At 36.5% G+C, this 19437-nt stretch overlaps 1 protein-coding gene across 4 annotated transcripts; it reads left to right on the top strand.

Annotated features, from left to right (window-relative positions):
• The first annotated feature begins 346 nt into the window (after positions 1-346).
• LOC131157045 (uncharacterized) lies at positions 347-19090 on the top strand. 4 transcript variants are annotated; one of them, XM_058110896.1, is made up of 6 exons: positions 347-783; positions 2904-3167; positions 3286-3459; positions 3544-3650; positions 11357-11685; positions 18095-19090. In XM_058110896.1, exons 1-6 carry the CDS (start codon positions 631-633, stop codon positions 18694-18696), a joined length of 1629 nt encoding a protein of 542 aa, XP_057966879.1. In that variant the 5' UTR covers positions 347-630; the 3' UTR covers positions 18697-19090. The 4 variants fall into 4 exon arrangements, with proteins under 4 accessions (XP_057966879.1, XP_057966878.1, XP_057966880.1 ...); XM_058110895.1 differs by having other exon boundaries at positions 2901-3167; XM_058110897.1 differs by having other exon boundaries at positions 350-783; positions 2901-3167; positions 18113-19090.
• The last annotated feature ends 347 nt before the right edge of the window (positions 19091-19437 follow it).

Genomic DNA, 19437 nt, shown 5'->3' with positions numbered 1-19437 from the left:
AAATAAAAATAAAAAGAAGAGTGTACAGCTCATTTGTTGTTGGCGAGAAAAAATAAACAGAAATTTTCTTGGTTGGTAAACGGAGAGAAAATTGATGTAAACAGCAAGAAAAAATCATTGGATTTGGATTCTATCCATTTGCCCTTTTGGGTATTTATTTATTTATTTGGTAGGCAATCATTGGATGCTATTATGCTAATTCTAACGCTATTTTCTTGGGCATTCACTCAGAACGTTCACGAACTGGACCCCACATTTATCCACTTCGCTCACGTGTACTCCACGTGACTTATATTCCGACCAGCGCCATTCCTTCCCTCCCTCTAATGACGAAACTGCCCATTTCAAAGGGCGGGCATCCGTTAGTCGAGATCGAGGGCATTTCCGTAGTTCAGACCCGGCGGATCTTTCGCACGTGCTTCTGGCTACGTGGCACCTGAGGAGTCCGTGAGAGGTGCGTGCTCAAGTCCACTGCGCCTACTACAGGTGTCGTGTTCAGGCCATTGTCGCCGTCTTTGAAAGAACACAGAATCTGTCTTGTCTTGCTTTCTAGGGTTTTTTTTTTCTCTATTTTCTCGGAGTATCGGAATCGGCGGGCGGCCGGGTCTGCTTAGTGGGCTGGACTTTGTGATGGTGCAGATGATGAGTTCGAGCAAGGTGGCGGTAGATGCGGACTTGACGGCGAGAAGGAAAGCGGCGCAGGTGAAGCTGGAGCTGGAGGACTCGCTGGTGGAGGAGGAGGGACCGATGCAGAAGAGGTCTAAGCGGCCTTCGACTGAACAGGTTTGTTCTTCTCTGTTTTTGCATATATGGAGAGAGAGAGAGAGAGAGAGGGAGGGGGGGCGTGGCTGAGCTATTGTATTTTGGAGGGACTATAGCTTCTGGGCTTGAGTGACTGTTGATTCCTGACCGTTCAAAAGGAAGAAAGTGAAATTAAGTCCTGGCAGATGTTATATTTTGATATGAGGTGGCGGTGCCAACTTAAATTTGATTGAAATTTGAGACTTTTTCCCTTTAAATTTTTCAAAATTTGATTTCTCTTTGTTATTTTCTTCGCTTTACTGTTTATTTCAGTTTGGACTCGCTGGGCCAATCTGAAAATTGTGTGAAATTTATACGCGTGCTCTTATGGTTTTCTTTCCGATCTGTTTGGGGTTTTAGAGAACTACGGAAAAGAAAAGGGAACTGAATTTTGAATATTATGGTATATATTGTTTGGCTTTGGAGAACCAATAACCGAAAAATAAAAATTGGCAATTTGATATCACTATCAAAAGTTATGAAAGCAAAAAACAAAAACAAACAAAATTGAAAGCAACTATTCCAAAAACTGATGCAAATTAAAAATCTGATTGAAGGCGTGTTCATTTTTGTCCTTGGATCAAACAATAGTTAATAATCATACCATCGTTCAATCACCACAAAACCATGAAAAAGAAAATGAAACTGAATTTTAAATCTTATGACCTAGATTGTTTTGGTTTTGGACAATCAATAACTGAAAAAAGAAAAAAAATTGGCTATTTGATCACTTTCAAAAATTATGAAATTGAAAATCAGAAATGAAAATAAAAATCTGAAAAAAGGACCTGAAAGCAATCATTCCCATAAATTTAAAAAAAAAAAAAAAAAAAAAAGGACAGCCAGGTGCACAAAGCTCCCTATGCGGGGTCCGGGGAAGGGGCGGACCACAATGGGTCTATAGTGCAGACTTACTTTGCATTTTTGCAAGAGGGTGTTTCCATGCCTCAAACCCAAGACCTCTATGTCATACGACGACAATCATTCCCATAACTGAAATAAATTTAAAACTTGATTGAACACAAGTTTTTGCTCTTGCATCAAATAAAATAATTAGTTATCATATCGTCCTTCAATCACGCTCAAGTTTCTTCATCATTAAATATTTTGCAGTCTTGTGGTTTCACTGTAAAGCTAAACTAACAATATATTGAAATGAATTTAAATTCTTATTTGATTAAACTATGATTGGAATAATAAAATTCAAAATTATACAAATTAAAATATCTTATAATAAAAAGAATAAACTCAATCTTTCTTACTACGAGAACAATTCTATTATATATGGGGGTTGAAAAATGGTAATCTTTCTTTGCCTCACTTTCTTATTTTTTATTAATTCTTCAGTAATTATTAGTTATTTTATTGTTAAGTTTATTTTCATTTCTATTCATGAAAAAAAATTTGTACATAAGATCCTATCTACCAAAGTGATTTCTAGCCATTAGATTATTGTGCTAACAGTATGCCTGGAGTGAAAATTAGAATATGTGGGTTGTTACAGTTCAAAGGTAAGAACAGAAACAAAGCTAGCGACATGCGTTGTGGCCTCTTGTTTCTTCACTCTATGAAAATAGAAATGAGGAAAGAAACATAAATGATACCAAATAGTCTAAATTAAGCCACATAATCTAATCAAATTAGTGGAGGTTCTTTAGTGTGTGTTTGTACCCTATCTTGTTTCATATTGGAGAATATGATTGATATTATATAATGATGAATTCTCTGAATATTTTTTTTCCCTAGAAGACAAAAAATGGCACCTAACGTGTGTGGCACACTTTAAAACATGACTACAAGGCTGGAGATTTTACTGAATCTAATAATTTCAGTCTTTCCTTTTGGATTATCTGGGGTTGCACTACATGGTGGCATTTTGTAAAAATCCTAAACTGGATGACATGCCAATGACTTTGTTGTTGGTGACAATTTTTATTTGATGACTTTAATGATGGACTTCTGCGAAGAAATATCGTGTACAAATAGAATGGGATCGCCAAAAATGCCTAAAAAAACCATTAATTTGTTTTCTTTCGCAAAATTATTTTGATAATCTAACAGAGAATGAAATTAACTACCTCTGTGACATTATTTTTCAGCAGCAGTACAATTTTGAAACTAGTGCTTTTCCAATCCCGCCATCACAGTACAACCCATTGGATGAGCCTAGTCCTTTGGGTTTGCGGTTAAAGAAAAGCCCATCACTCTTGGATTTGATCCAAATGAGGCTTTCTCAAGAGAATGCTTCTAAATTAGCAACTCAAGGTAAGAAGGAGCATGGCAAAGGACCTGTTGTATCTATACCTACAGATAAGCTCAAGGCTTCAAATTTTTCTGCTTCATTGCTAAGGATTGGAGCTTGGGAGGTATATTCATAACTTCTTTAAACTTGTGATTGTTCATTGTAGTACATTTAACTTTTCTTTTAGACGTAGAGGTTGATGTCAACTGTCAATTGGAACTATATATGGTTTATGGTTGTAGTATGCATCAAGATACGAAGGAGACCTTGTGGCTAAGTGTTACTTTGCAAAGCATAAGCTTGTGTGGGAAGTCCTTGATGGTGGTCTCAAGAATAAAATTGAAATTCAGTGGTCAGATATCATGGATATAAAAGCCAACTGCCCTGATGATGGACCTGCGACCTTGGATGTAGTGGTAATTGGCTCTGCCATAGTACTTCATTGTGTGGGCGGGTATGTGTTGGTATTGTTGTAATAGGGGTGTTCTTGTTTGGTGCAGCTGGCTAGGCAACCACTTTTCTTTAGAGAAACCAATCCACAACCCAGGAAGCATACTCTCTGGCAGGCAACCTCAGATTTTACTGGTGGTCAAGCGAGCATACAAAGGTAATAAATTAACAATAAAATTCTCTGAATGTATTTAAGTGTCAAACTGTAAATGATATCACTGCAATTTTGCTTGTTTATTAACAAGTAGACATGCATTATTGGTCTTCGTCATGGTCACAATCCATACAGCTGAAGTTAATGCTACTTTTTGGTCTTGGTTGATGCTCGACATGCTATAATTCAAAAAATAAAGTTTTTGGAAATGAGGAAATTGCATTTTATACTAATGAATTTCTAATTTAATTATTTAACTGCCTAACTTTGGTCATTCACTAAATGTGCTTTGCTAGTTCTTAGCTTACTGTGTTGTATGTGTTATTACATGAGTGGATTCTGGAAATCAAATGGGCAGATTCCCATTTACTCACATGTTAGCCTGCTCCAATGTTTCTTGGGTCATGAAAGAGCAAGAACTAAAACAAATGGACTTATCTGAGAAATGAGATTGGTTAGCTGCTTCCTTCTATGTGCATTGGAGCATTGGTCAAGAGATAAAAAAAGAGGAACTATAGATCTAGAAAGTCACATTAGCCACATTGGGGGTATTTCCCTTATTAGCCTATTTTGGTCTCCCTTTTGGAGCTGAATTTAACGATAAAGGAATTTCTAACAAAAGGACCTTGCTCAGTAGCCAAAATATTGGAGGACATTCAGAAAAGATTACTTTGGCAAACAAAGAAGAGGACTTTAAGTACCATCTTATCGAATGGGGGGCTTTCGAGCAGCCTTCAAATACCATCTTATCAAATGGGGGGCTTTCAAGTGGCCTATTCATAATGGAGGCTTAGGGCTCTATTCCCTCTCTACTTTGAACAAAGCCCTCCTTGGAAAATGGCTATAGAGTTTCATGAATGGACAAGATCAATTTTGGAGAAAGATCATTGCTTTGAAATATGCCTTTGATTGCAACAGATGGATTTCTGATGAAGTAGGAGAACCTTATGGTGTGGGAGTTTGGAGATTTATCCATAGAGGCTGGAAAGATTTCTTCTCTTTTGTCAATCTTGACATGTGGAATGGAGAAACATTTACTTCTGATGTGACAATTGGTGGGCCTGTTCTCCTCTAAGCACAAAATGTCCAATTGTTTTCAGCTTGTCCTATGACTAAGATGCTCTAATTAGTAGTCATCTCTAGCTTTATGGGACATCTGTGGGAAATTCCCTATTTGTTGATATTTTTTTTTTGGCAGCCTGTATAAAATTCTTTTTGTAGTACTCCTAATGAACGAAAATGGATCCTGGAAAAAAGTGACGATACTCGTTTCTCCTACAGTAATCAGTAGCCAGTTCCCCTGGAAACCTATTTGGAGGACACCTGCTCCCATGAAGGTTGGTTTTTTTCTCCTTTTTTTCCTTTTTCTGGTGTGTGTGTGCACACAAGGCAACTCTTGGGAAGCTCCTTGCAATTTAAAACCTGCAGAAAATGGGTTTGCCTCTAGTACAAATATTCTTTTTGTGCAAAAAAGAAGATCATGTTGAGACAATTGAACATATCCTCCTGCACTGTTCTTGGACCAGATATCTAGGATCTACCCACTGCTCTGATCAAGCAGCAGCGGTAACTGTTAAAGAAATTTGGGCTTGAAAGTGTTTTCATTCAAGGAGGGAAGGAGAGCCATGACTCTAATTCCCCTTGCCCTTTTTTTGGATTGTGTGGAGGGAAAGGAATAGAAGAGCATTCAAAGGATTAGCTATGTCACTGAACATTATCAAAGACAGGCTGCCACTCAAAATAGTTGGTTTAGTGGCTTGTGCATGATTGACACTTGTACAGCTCCTGAATTTTTTTGACGCCCTCGATGATTTTTTTCTTTTGGCGTTGTATATATGGGTGACACCTCCTTGGTGACCTTCAAGGAATTCACTCTTGGCCGATCAAAACAGGAAAAAGGGAAAAAAGCAACCTGAACAGAGCCTCCCTTCCCCCCCCGCGCGGGGCCCCAAAAAAAGTGTCTTTACTTTCTCTCAATTTTTACTGACCATTGGTCCAGTATTTTGGGTCAAAGTTCACTAGGAAACAAACATTTGGAATATTTGGAGCAACATCTGCAAGAGTAGTTGTTTAGTATTAGCATAGATAGCAAAGGTTGGTGCATCATTCAATTTTTGTAATTCTATGCCAAATAATATCAAAATTCTGCAGTAGCAGGTTGTACTGAAGTCTGAACATTGAAAGAGAATAATCAAGAAGAATGCTAAAATTCAAGCTTTGGAAATAATAATAATAATAATAAAAAGCTTCAATTATTTAATCTCTCTCTCTCTCTCTCTCTCTCTCTCTCTCTCTGTGTGGATCAACCTGGTGGAGGTTGGTTTTGTCTGTAACTAGGAATCATTGATACCAACACGGCGATATGACAATTTCAAAAAAATGAGGATATGACACACTAATTAATTAGTGTAAAAGTATATATATATATATTTATATAGGCATGTTTTCCTTTTAGATGACAAATATTGTTGTGATTTTGATTTAAAATGACATATAAGCACGATTTATGCAAAATTATCAATTACACGTTTTACAAAATATACTTGTACAATCATCAACTACATTCATATTGTAGAGTATTGGTCCAACAACAACAACAAAACTCAAGGACATGGCTAATGGGGGCAATGGGCATATCTTGTCTAGAAGTTTAAAAAATATCTTGTCTAGAAGTTTAAAAAAAAAAATGAACAGAGAGCAGCAAACGAACGATGATTTTATTCTACTTTATTTTATTTTTTTCGGAGAGGGCTGGGGGTTCTACAGGTCGGGAGGTGCAGTGGTGCTCTACAAGGCTGGCACACAGGCACTAGTGCCTCAAATCCTAGCCACTCAAAGGTCAAAAACCCTCTTGACTCTCAGTCTTTCAACTTCTCAATTGTTTTATGTGGTTTTATTAACAGAATTAAAGAGGACAGCCAAACACAGCATTAATGTCCTGGAGGTGTCCTAGTCGTGTCACGGAGTGTTGGAAAGTGTTTTAAGCAGGTCCAAAAATAAAAATAAATTAATTAATTCCTGACATGTGTTGGATACATGTTGGGGAGTGTCAGGCAGGTATCAGTATCCGATACGTGTCAGACACCGACACTTCAGGCTTTCAGAATCTGTGTTTCCTAGGTCTGTAATTGCAAGGATGAAAGCTACCCCTCATTTATTTGTTTGCTTTTTTAATTTTTTGGGTTGCTATTTTGGTTATTCAAACTCTGAATGAATTGCATATGGGGTTGCAATTTCAGATCTTGTTCCACAGAGGGTTTGGACCGGTATGGCAATTCCTGCTATACTGGTCTATTCTTCTTCTTCGCTATTTGTTCTTATTTCTGCATTAAACTTGAATCTTATGGATTCAATCTATTGAATCAATAAAGGTTCTGACAAAGTAGGGGATTTCTGAATTTAAGGATTCATGTATACTAGCAATTATATTTCTATGTTAATATCTTGATGAAAATCATTTTTATTGATTTCTGGTTAGAAACCAAAAAAGGATGGGACCGCTTCCTTTTGTCATGCATTTGAGTATTTCTTCCCCCTCTAGCTGGAACAAAAAAAGTTATTTCAATAAAGCAACCTAAATTTCCTCAAATCTCTTCTACTTGGAAGAACTTTATGGTTGAGTAATTGAAAATAGTTTCAGGAGTACAATGGGCTTTGAAGGTGAAGCTATAGTATGCTAATGATTTAATAGAAACTTATAATGGGCAAAATATTGGTTTTCCAATACCTTTTTCAATTTGGCTTGGAATTAATATTTGATAGAGTCCTACCATCATTCATAAAGCTGTGATTCATCTCATGAAGAAATGGAGGCAACAGTTTTACAAGATGATGTATCAATTTGACCATCTATCAAATTATTATGCTTTTCCCTATAGAAGTGTTTCGAAATTTCTTTTTTCCTTTTCCTCTGCTTCTTTCTTCAAATTGAAACTTCCAAGTTGCCCTTTTTCCCCCCATCTGATTTGCAACTGTTCTTTTATTTCCTGTATTAACTCTCTCTCTCTCTCTCTCTCTCTGTATGGGCATATATAGATGTGCACATGCATATAGAGGCAGCCTCTCACACCTAGCATAAAACCTGCTATGTTTAAACCTCTCAATATTTTGTCATGGGGTTTACATTTTGACAGGTACCATTGGATTAGATATTCTTATTGTGCTGGCCTAAGATTAAATCAATCTGACGCTGTTAGCTGCTTGATCTAGTATTGTCATTTTATTGTAAATAAAATATTATTTAAATACAGCAGCAATTGATAGGGCTGTGCAATCTATCAGTCCAGGCCCCGAGGGCAAAAAAAAAAAAAACAAGAAGAAACTGAAAAATTTTCCGGTTTTGTGGGAGGAAGAACCAAACCGAACAACTAAAAACAGAAACGAATGATTCAGTTCGGTTTGACAATCTCAAGAACCGAACCGTGTTGAACATCATGATTTTCTCGGACTTAAAACAAGCCACTGGACCGACTGAACCTCTTCAAAATTTCTTCCAAGTTTTTGAAATATTCTTCTCAAGTTCCTAGTCACTTAACAAAGGGTATTAATTATGTCTAATATAAATAGATGTTAAAAGGTTTATTTATTTATGAAAAATCTGAAAATTATCAAATATTTCAATTTTTTGTCAGTACCAAAACTTGCTTACCATAACCGAGAACCAGATCAAAATTTTTTGGTACTGAACCGAACCGAACCAAACTGGCTTCAGAACCAAATTGATTGGACAGTTCAGTTGGTTTTCAGTCTGGACCAATCTCTGATTGACTTTATATTTGGCATTCACAATAAGAATAGGATGTAACATAATCCAGCAGTTGGAATGTTAAAATGTTAGCTGTACTGAAAAGGAATGGTAGGTGGGCATGTGATTGCCAATCCATGCACAGAAAAAGTTGTTTACATGATAAAAAATATCATTCAAGAAATTAAATGCATCCACCCTCTTCACTATTGACAGCTCAAAGCCTTTAGCCACCTATATTTAATGACTACAATAGAAGTCTCCTCTCTCCCCAAAGCTGTCCCAGTTGCCTCTGTCCACACCAATCATAAATGATGTGTGATCAGATAGTGGATTTTCTTCCTTTTTGTATGAGCATGAACACCCCTTGAAGCTCATAACTAATCACCAAACAGTTCCTGTAGCAGCTCAGTGGATTCCCTTTTCTAAACAAGCTAAATCTCAAAATTGCATAATGTAGGAACAACAAAGCAAAATGTGTGTCCTTCCAATCTTCCATTGAAATTATCTAGGTTTACAATCCATTTTTGCGCAGCATTCCAAGTGGAAACAAGCCACTTCGGGAGCCCTTACAATATTATGTGCACGCCAAAATAACCTGTTCAAAGTCATTATAGGAGGGTTTTACTGAGTTAGAAAAAAATGAAAGACCTAGGTAGAAAAAAAAAAATGTTAAATGCCTTCGGCATTTATGAAGGCCTTTACAGATGCATCTATTATGTAAAAGACTAAGTAGATAATATTATTTATAAGAAAACCTTTAGTTGTATTTCTCCAAACTCTTTAGTTGTACATCTTACTCTTTAGGCACTCCTACGTATTGAAAGGCATCATTCCATTGATGACCTTGTCTGCAAAAAAAATCACCAAAAGAATATGAAAAGTGAAATATCTTTTTGAATAATTTGTGAAACATGTGATCTTTTGAGAGTATTGGACTTATACTGCTAGGGACATTCCTTGGTTTGGGCTCTTTGAGAGTTTTAGATGTACTCATGTACATTGGTTGGGACAATATGATCACAAGATGTAAACCTTTGTCTGAAAATATAATTTTATCAACTTTTTATTTTTTTTGGTTGCTTCCATGGCTTGTGGGATTCCATTAATCGTAAGTGATCTTGTATTTACTATGACTTTCCTGTGTGCTAAGAATATAACTTTTTCTATTTGTGGGTAATATGTAGCAATTTTTGGTTTGGCATTCCGAGCTTGTGTGAGCATAGTCTAATTACTCTAATTTAGAGAGGACCCATCAAGTTTCTGGCTGAGGCAGCCTTTAAAAGTTCGTACTTACTTGTATACACAATGGTAAGGTTGTCATCGTGTAACCTGGAGGTCACGGGTTCGAGGCGTGAAAATAGTCTCTTGCAAAAATGCAAGTAAGGCTGTGTACTATAGACCCATTGTGAACCGCCCCTCCCCCAAACCCCGCATATGCAGGAGTTTTGTGCACCCGGCTGCCCTTTGTGTTACATTTTTACAGCAGCATGGGACCAGCGTTGATTTCAAAATGCATCATACTCATTTATTATTATTGTTGTTGCTGTTGTCATTATTATCATCAGTGATTCAGCATCATCAAACTATGCATGGGTTGTGCTATTGGAGCTCTACTTCTAGCTTCTTATGTTCCATATGAATGTTATAAATTCCTTATGCACTGGTTAGAATGGATTGGTATGTTCTGTTCCTGCCTAAAACCTGTACATTTGTTCTTCCATTCTGTCCCCTTCACCTTACCGGATTGAGCAGCATGTTCTGCCAGTACACTAATTTGAGTGAATTATTCAACAATTTTAAAACTTTTTAAACTCAAATCTGAACTTGGTAAAATAGAGGAATTAAAAGGAAGAATATGAGTATTAAAATTTGATAAAATAGAAATTGATGGATAAAACTATGTTGATATTTCTATGACTGAAGATGATGCATGAGTTCATAAAGATTACTTGATGAGTTTTTGATGGATAATATGATACATTTGTGTCAACTAAGCATAGAAAAATCAAAATTTATATTAGTTTTATTCATATGCAAACAAATCCCCGCATATATATTTAACAAGTATTTTTATTCTATTGTGGAACCAGTGCGCATTGGTCCTGGTATATTTTGTTCCAATAACAAAAATGGAACATCTATGGAACAGTAACGACAACATTGTTCCTGTAAAATGAGTACCTGAAAATTTATTACTCCTGTAAATAAGATTAGGAAGCCACAAAAGTCAAGTGCCAGTAATCGTAACCATTATTCATGCATTATCTTGGAATTTGCTCTAGTTACTGCACTGGAGGACATGCCTTTGAACTTTAGGATTTAGTGAGTCAGTAACTACATTAGTGCTAAATTTTATGATTTAGCAATAAATGTGAAATAAGTTAGTAACTACATTAGAACTAACTTTTAAAATGCATAAAGGTATGGCTGCATGGATGATTCCCCCTTAGACGCCTTTATGGTTTGGGAAGCTCTAGGTGTTAAATTTTTTGAGTATCTTGATATGGTATTTGAGAAGGGAAAAAGCCACTAACCTCTCCTGTGATTTGTTGAAAAGTTGCAGAGCTTCTGTAAGGTTTGGCAAAAAGACGTAGACCTCTTTGGAGGTTTAAAAATCCCATAGATTTCTCCTGGGCTTGACAAAGAGATGCGGACTTGTTATTTGCAAAGAGACAAGCCCTATGAGGTGGTATCAGTGTCTCAACTCAAATGTCAAGGGACGTCTGTTGGATTTTTCTAAATGTTAGATAGATCCGCATCTTTTTAGCAAAACCTCAGAGTTGTCCGTGGGATTTTTGAAATCTCAAGGTGGTCTGTGTCTTTTTTGCCAAACTTGAGGAGAGGTCAATTTCTTTTACCCTATTTGAAAGTGACTCTTAATTCACTATGAGATTTTGTGGTATTTCATATTTGACCTGTCGTGATGTTATATTAAATTCTTTAATTTCTTTTTTGGTTCCAGGAGACATTTTCTGCAGTGCCCCCAAGGCTTGCTAGGAAAACATTTTGAAAAGCTCATTCAATGTGATCCTCGTCTTAACTTTTTAAGTCAACAGCCAGATGTTGTGCTAGAATCTCCTTACTTTGAGACCAGAGTCTCTGTTTTTGAGGACCCAGATGAATCTAAATGCCATAATTTTCATTTGAAAAATGAGGAGGGCTCTGCTTTCTATGGTTTGCAAGATTCATTGTCACCTGCACCTCGCCTATCTTCTTTAAAGAATGAACAGCACAATCCTATTGCTGGGCCTCCAGGACATCTGTCCCATGAAACTTCTTCTCCCAGCTCAGGTAAAATTATGAACTTGAGATGTAAATCTAGTGTGAGTATGATCTTGTTAATTTGGGTAATTTTCAGAAATCTTGCGTAAATATGATGCTGACTTCATTTTATTAAAATAAGTCTGCTAAAAAATATGATGATCGGTGCATGTCCTGGAAATTTTCTTTGTTTATTACCCTCATTTTTCAACATAATGTTGATTTTGTAGAGAGACTTTGAGTACTTCAAACTCTAATTGTCAGCTCTAGAGTAGGGTGAAAATAGTATTGCTGTACGGGTATGGCTAACAATGTTGGCTGTTTTACATTTTTCAGCCATCAAGGCAACACTTTGTTAGAAGGATGCTATTTTCTTTTGTTCATAGTTTCTGGTTTCTAGGGTGGATTACTGATATATACAATTGCTGTGGAGTTTTATTTCAAATTTTTTTTTGTCTTCTGTATTTGAATACCTTTATTTACTAGTAGGATGTATTTTTTTTTCTAAGGTTATTTGTGAGCATTGGGTTGTTTGTGTAATGGACTAGGTTGCACTCAACTGTCTATGGCTCTATCTTATATGTTGGGGATACAACTTTAAATGACTAGTATCACTATGGTATTAACTATTTTGATTAAGTTCTTTTCCAGGATATGGATTTAAGTGAAGATGTTTTCCTCTGCATGCGTGCCATTTGTTCCCAATCTATGTCACCTTGGTGTGCTAATAGCTGGGCAGCAATTATAAAATAGTAATTAATGTGAACTAACAATGACTTCTATGTCTAAATCATTTTTCAATTGCAACTATGTTGAGATTCTAGATTTAATTTGCATGGTGCAAAAAATGTGGAAACCGTGAATATCATGATAATGAAAAGTTGGAAGGTTGTGATGTTTTGACCAGACTTTTGCGGATGTTTGACATAATCTGACATCTTTTCCAAAACGGGTTGGCAAGTTTTTATTAATTTTTTTTTAAAAAAAAGTTTATTAGCAGTGACAATTAAGCGTTCTTTGTTTTTATATTAGCTGTTACAATAAGTGATCTCCTAATCTGTATTTGGTAGCAGTTTCAGTTTTTGCCTTCTAATTTTTAAGTATCACACCAACATTTTCAGCACTTTCATGATAACTGGCATGCTATATATAATTTACTTGTTATGACTTGTGATCTTTTCATGAATGGGATATGATCATACTCTTTTATTGCTTAAAGAAGTGCCTTTTGCTTTGTTCACTACTATCCAAGTGGTTGGTACTTAGTTTAGAAGCTGAATGTGTGAAGTGAAGCTGCAAAAGGCTGCAAGTTGTAGTTGATGCTGAGATTTAATTCTGGGATTTTTCATTTGCCCCTGGCTTTTTTTAAATTTGTTAATAGAACATCCTAAAAATCTTCTGATGAAATTGCACTGTTCATTGTCTGCTTCAAAACATTACTGAGCAGTCTGTAAAATTTCACGTTGCTTTTTTCTACTTTCTTTCTGTTTTTTAGAAAAACATATGAAGAATGAAAACGGTTCTGGGTAATATTTTATGCTGGAAAGCTTATTAATTCTCTTCGTTGAAAACTAGAAACAATCTTCCTTTAAAACTAGCTAATCGTGTTCAAATTTAGAAATCTAGTGGATGCCTGATTTCTCCCTAACAAGCATCTGACTTTATGGCTTATCACACCTTATTATCATACTTAGCTGTTACAGTTGAATTATTCAAACAGTTTTAAAATCACAATAGATATGTTAGGGGCCATTAGGTATCATTGTCAAAAATTATGAAAACGAAAATCAGAAATGAAAACTAAAAACTAAAAACAGAAATTAAAAACTGAAAACTAGCAACTTGTTTGGTTAATATTTGTAAAACTAAACAAATTAAAAACATGATTGAACAATGTCATTTGGTGCCCCTGGGCATAAGCTCAGGTGGTAAGGTGGTTCCCCAGAAGGCTGCTTACAACGGTGGATCTGGGGTTCAAATCCTGCCACTTGTAGCGCATATCCGGATTTACCTCCTACGTGTTGGCTGTGGGCACGGCTGGCGTAGGCATGGGATTAGTCTGGCGCATAAGCCCAGGAAACCTGATGTATAAAAAAAAAAAAAATGTCATTTTGTTTCTGAATCAAACAACAGTTAAAAGATATGATTAAAATAATAAAAGTACAAAATGATAATAATTAAGATATTATAATATAAAATATTATGATAACTTTTTAATTCATTATTTTATTTCAAAATTCACTTTATAAGAACAATCTTATTATACATGAAAATTGAAAAGTAGTAAAAATATTTTTTAAATAGCTTTTGTTTTAGATTCTTATGCTCATTTTGTTTTAATTTTAATTAAAAATTATTTATAAAATGAATGATTTAATCCACAAAATTTAATTCTGGATATTAAATAGTTCCAACACCAAATTGCAAAACAAGTGAAAATTGTAAATTTTGGTCTTCAGTTTTTTCGAAAATAACTAAAAACAACATAAACAAAAAACTGGCAATATAAACAAATGGGTCTTACGTAAATGAAAACAGAATCAGGAATGATACTAAAGACACCCTTAATGTATAGGCGAAGAGAAACTTTAGAGTGATTATTGTGTTCCTGGATTGGGATCTTAAGCAAAATTGATAGACAACTTTCAGCAACAACAGGCGCGCACCACCTGAATTCATGAAACATAACATATACTCTGAAGAATAAACTATCATTCAAAAACATGAACAATACACATACATTATCATTGCTTTGTGAGAACTATATGTGTGTGTGTGTGTGTGTGTTTATTTCCGGTTCTATTGCATTAGTTTTATGGAATTTACTAGATTAAGTGACAGAAGTACAAACTTACTTGCATATAAAGAGAAAAAAAGGGCCTACATTGTTACATGTATAAAGAGAAACTAATAATGAGCCTTTCAAAAAATGATGAATTAAGAAGAGCTAACATATTTGTTAAATCACCCATTAATCAAATCATGTTGTAGATGTGGGAAATACATGGTGGATGCTGGAGTCGAGCTATGTTTCATGGAGTTTATATTGGACTTTGATTTCTGTACGAGAGACAGCAGATGTTAGTAATAAAACACAAACAGTGAGGGCACATAAAGAACTTGTATCCCCTCTTTCTCTATTTTAGTACTGACTTATGGCTTCGAATATCTTGAATTCAATCCTTCCTGACATTTTCACTATTCATATTCTTTTCTTTGACTACTACATTAAAGAGAAGCTTAATGTGGTTTCTGGTGCATTTGATTAGTATTGTATATGGGTCAGCCATGTGGATGGTTTTGTGAATTTCTTTAAAAATCTTATTCCTTTGGGGTGTGTTAGGTCATGCTTATTTACATGAGTTGAACTTTTTGAACTTAAGGATCGATGTGCTAGCTTTACCTCTAAAAAAAAGTAGTGTTTAGGTTAATAGCACATGTTTAGGAGCTCATCAGTTTAGTAAATTGTTGCATCGTATTTGTGGCACTGTCAAGATAAATTAGAAGAATTCATTGAATTTTGGGGTTGATTGATCAGTGGCATTTTATAGTTCTTTTTTTTTTTTTGGGGGGGGGGGGGTGTGTTGAGAAAATTTTATTGAAGACCGAAACGAGGTACAACAATAAGAGGACTAGGTGTCCTCTAAAAGGAGCAATAATCAAAGGGATTATGAAAGAGCTGCCTTCCAATCTCTTTGAAGGTTGGACAGCTATAAACCCCAAAAAATCCGAACTAAAATAGGACTAGATGTCCTCTAAAAGAGAGAGCAATAACAATTATGACCCCAAAAAAATCCGAATTAATTGGCCCTACAACTCTATCCCATAACAAACTAGGAGAAGCTGTACGAACCTTGAATGTTCTCACATTCCTCTTATCCCAAATGGTCCATAAGACAACAATGACAGCACCATTGCAGCCCATTGTACTTGAGCAAGAACCCCAATGATTCACAAACAAGAGATCTCCCACATTCTGAGATGCCACCTAAGTGAGTGAAACAAAAGAAAAAAACATTCCGAGGTGGTTGCCATCTGACAATGGAGATAAAGGTGAGCAAGATGATCAATTGTTGCACTTACAGCACATTAAGCACATATCAGGAGTGAGATACTTGTTCGGTCTTCCTATGTATAATAAGTCATGCGTATTAATTCTATTTAGAGTCACAGTCTAGATGAAGGTTGGAATTCTTAAAAGGAACCTTTGCCTTCTAAATGGTGTGGCTCCAAGGGAAAAACTTGGGAGAAGGGGTTTCTAAGAGGTGTAAGAAAAAGATTTTTGAAGAAAAGAGGCTCAAAGAATCATCTGTCCAATCCCTCACATCATCCTTAATGGAAAGAGCAAACCGATTCAATGCAGTAAGCAAGGTGGTAAGCTCATCAAGCCCTCTTTCATTGAGATTCCTAAAAAAATGGAAGTTCCACAAAAGAGAGCCCCCCCTTTAAAGGAAAGAATGAAATTTTAGGTGCATTGTGAAGAGAATAAAGCTTAAACAGAAAACACACCAACAGCCCCAAAGAATTCTCACCCATCCAAACATCCTCCCAAAACTGGATCCTATTGCCATTATCCACTTTGAAACAGATGAGAGGAGAGAAGACACCCACACTCGAAAAATAGAAGACACCCACTACCTGAAAAACAAATCTCAAGGGGCTTGCATGAGAAATAATGCTACTTTGTCTAGTCAGCTACCCATTTTGATGTTGCCCATATTTACCTATCACCATCTTGTGCTATAGGGAATTAAGCTCGGGGAACCTCCACAATCATTTATGAGATGTTTTTGGAAACCACATTGCCAAGCACTAGCCGCCCTTCAGATTGTGGGTCTTCTAACAACCTCCCAATTGAGTAGATGATCTCTCTCAATCTCCCCAGAATCCAACTAGAGAAAGTCATGCATCAGCCTCTTGATTGCACTAGCTGGAGACTTGGGCACTCTAAAATGAGAAAGTAAATAGGAATGTTGGAAAGGAAGGCACAAATGTGTGTAACACAACCCCCATAAGACAAATATGCACTCTTCCACCCCCCCAACCTCCTGCCAACCCTCTCGATCACAGGGTCCCAAAAAATACAGGGTAAAGTGTTCCCTCAATGGAGGCCAATATAAGAAAGCGACCACTTAAGGGAACACAAACTGCCAAGGTTTTAAAATTCTATCAATTCCCAACAATTGAAATTGATACCGGCCATCCCACTCTTGGACAAGTTGATCTGAAATATTTTTGAAGATTTTTAACAAAATAATAACCTTTTTGGAAATTTGTAGCGTAATCCATGGGAAACAGCTTGGATCATTGGTAAACTGAAGATAAGTGTCATAAGACTCCTCCAGTTCCTCCCTCCCAACAGATAAACCTTTACCAACCCCAATTCCCGAGCATGGGTCATGCATGAGCATCTTGCTCAAGATATCCACCATGAAGGCAAACTCAAACGGAGGTAATGGGTTCCGTTGCCTAGGCCCCCGAGTAGCCCTTAATCACTCTCTAGATTAACCACTGACAATAACTGACAAATTGGTCAAAGCTCAGACAGCCTGTGATCCACTTCCTCCTCGCATCCCCAAAACATTTCCTAAACATCACCTTGTCCAAAAAGACCCAATTAATCATATTTTAAGCTTTCTCAAAATCCAGCTTAAATATAGGTCCCCTCTTACCCCTTTTTCTCACATGCTTAACCGCCTCATTAGCCAAAAGCACAGGGCATGTGTTGTGAGAATGCCGATTGAACCATGGTCATAGTGTCCCCCAAAACCCCTCTCAATTTCTTAGCTAAGACCTTAGGAAGGATGTTGTAAAGACTAGTCAAAAGACCAATAGTCTGACATTCCTCACTCAGACCTCTTCTTCTTGGGAAAAGGGCTAAAAAGATACACACTTTATCCCACCACCCCACTGCAATTGAATACTTGAAAAAAACCCGAAGATGTCCTCCCACAAGACCGCCCAATTCTCCTGAAAATTGTGAAAGCGTCAGGACTTGAAGTTTTCTCCCTGCTCATCTCAAACACCTTTTCTCATATTTTATTCTTATTTTTAATTTCTTCAGCTTCAAAAGATCTCTCAAGCCACCAGACTGAGCTTGGGCAGTGCAGCTCCAATTGATGCCTTCCACCATCAGTTTTTCGGGAGCCCCTCAATGCACAGAAACTCATTGTTATAGTTGATGTTGCTATGTGATGAATCTGAATTTGTTTTTGGGAGCTCCTAATACACAGAAACTCATTGTCATAGTTGATGTTGCTATGTGATGAATTTCATACCAAATTCTGTTTTTGGGAGCTCGTAATACACAGAAACTATTGTCATAGTTGATGTTGCTATGTGATGAATTTCATATCAAACTCAGATTCTTTCTGTTTTTAGAATTTGTGCCTGGATTACATATCTTACAGTTGTATTTTTTGTCTGTGCTTACATCTAGGGGTTGACCTCCATGCAGTTGATGAAAATGGAAGCAGTGCAACTGAAGGACCAAAGCAATTCAACCATTGTGAGCAGATCAAATTTCCCAGGCTCCACCCATCAATTTCGATGTGTGATTTGGTGAATCATATTGGACATTGCATTTCAGAACAGTTTACGTCTGGCAATCCTATTTTTTCCATTGATGAACTACCAAACAAAGACATTCTGGAGGAAATTACACAATACTTGTTCAGTGACTCTCAATTTATGTCAGCCTCTGATGAGCAGTCCATCATGTCGAGGGTCAATTCCCTTTGCTGCCTCCTGCAGAAGGATCCTATTGTGGGTCAGAACTTGCTGCTTAAAAGAGAGAACGACCTTGATGTGCCTAGTGATAGGAAAATTGACGAACCCGATACAATTTCTGAAGCAAGTGAAAGTAACGTTGCACCAGCGTTTCCTGCATCCCAGTGCGAATCCAATGATGTTTGCTTCAAGCAGGCACCTTCCATGTCAAGGAAGGACTCAGTCGGAGAGCTGCTTCTTAGTCTTCCCAGAATAGCATCCCTCCCGCAGTTTTTGTTCAACAATTCAGAAGATAACAATCAAGCCAGATAGTGGATCTTTGCCCTCTGCTCCAATATTTTCATAGAAGGTGTTAAAGTGAAAGATTACTCTTTTATCATTGATTTGTGATTGTAAATCTGTAGCCTGTTTGCCAAAGTTTGGGGATTCGGATATATATAATATATATATATATGTATGTACATGTATATGTATATATATATATTGATGAAGAATCCTTGTATGTCCATGGGCAAACTGGTGTATGTTGTTGTTGCTGCTGCTGTTGCTGCTGTTGTTGTAGTTCAGTTGTGATCTATTTTCTGTATTACCTTGGGTAATTGTACCAGTGTTTCCTTTTCTAGCCTAGTTTGTCAAAGAATTCTAGCATCCTTGCTAATTAACTCAATACCAAAAGAAAAGGGGGAAGTACATGGTTTTGCTGGAAGTGGCTGCTGTTCGCCTTGGCCCATGGTGCAGTTGACAGTCTAATAATTATGAGACTAATTCCAGGGAAGGTCTTCCATGAGTCCATTTTTCATTTGTAATATCATCAAGTCTCTCTTAAGATGAGAGGAGAGGAAAATACTGTCTGAAACCCACCCTACCTTAATAAGTGGGTAATCGGGTTTTGGAATTCTAGGTCCAATGAAGTTATTGTTAATCAGAATTCATCTTTTAGCGGGATTGTTTCAAATTATTACTCTTTCATTAACCTTTTTTATTTTTATTTTTCTCATCACAAAAATTGAACCAACGATGGAATTTGAATTGTTGATGACAAAGCGTGGTGTG

The sequence above is a fragment of the Malania oleifera genome, chromosome 6, assembly GCF_029873635.1.
Source record: "Malania oleifera isolate guangnan ecotype guangnan chromosome 6, ASM2987363v1, whole genome shotgun sequence".
Taxonomy (NCBI): domain Eukaryota; kingdom Viridiplantae; phylum Streptophyta; class Magnoliopsida; order Santalales; family Ximeniaceae; genus Malania; species Malania oleifera.
This window is presented reverse-complemented; position numbering and strand designations above follow the sequence as displayed.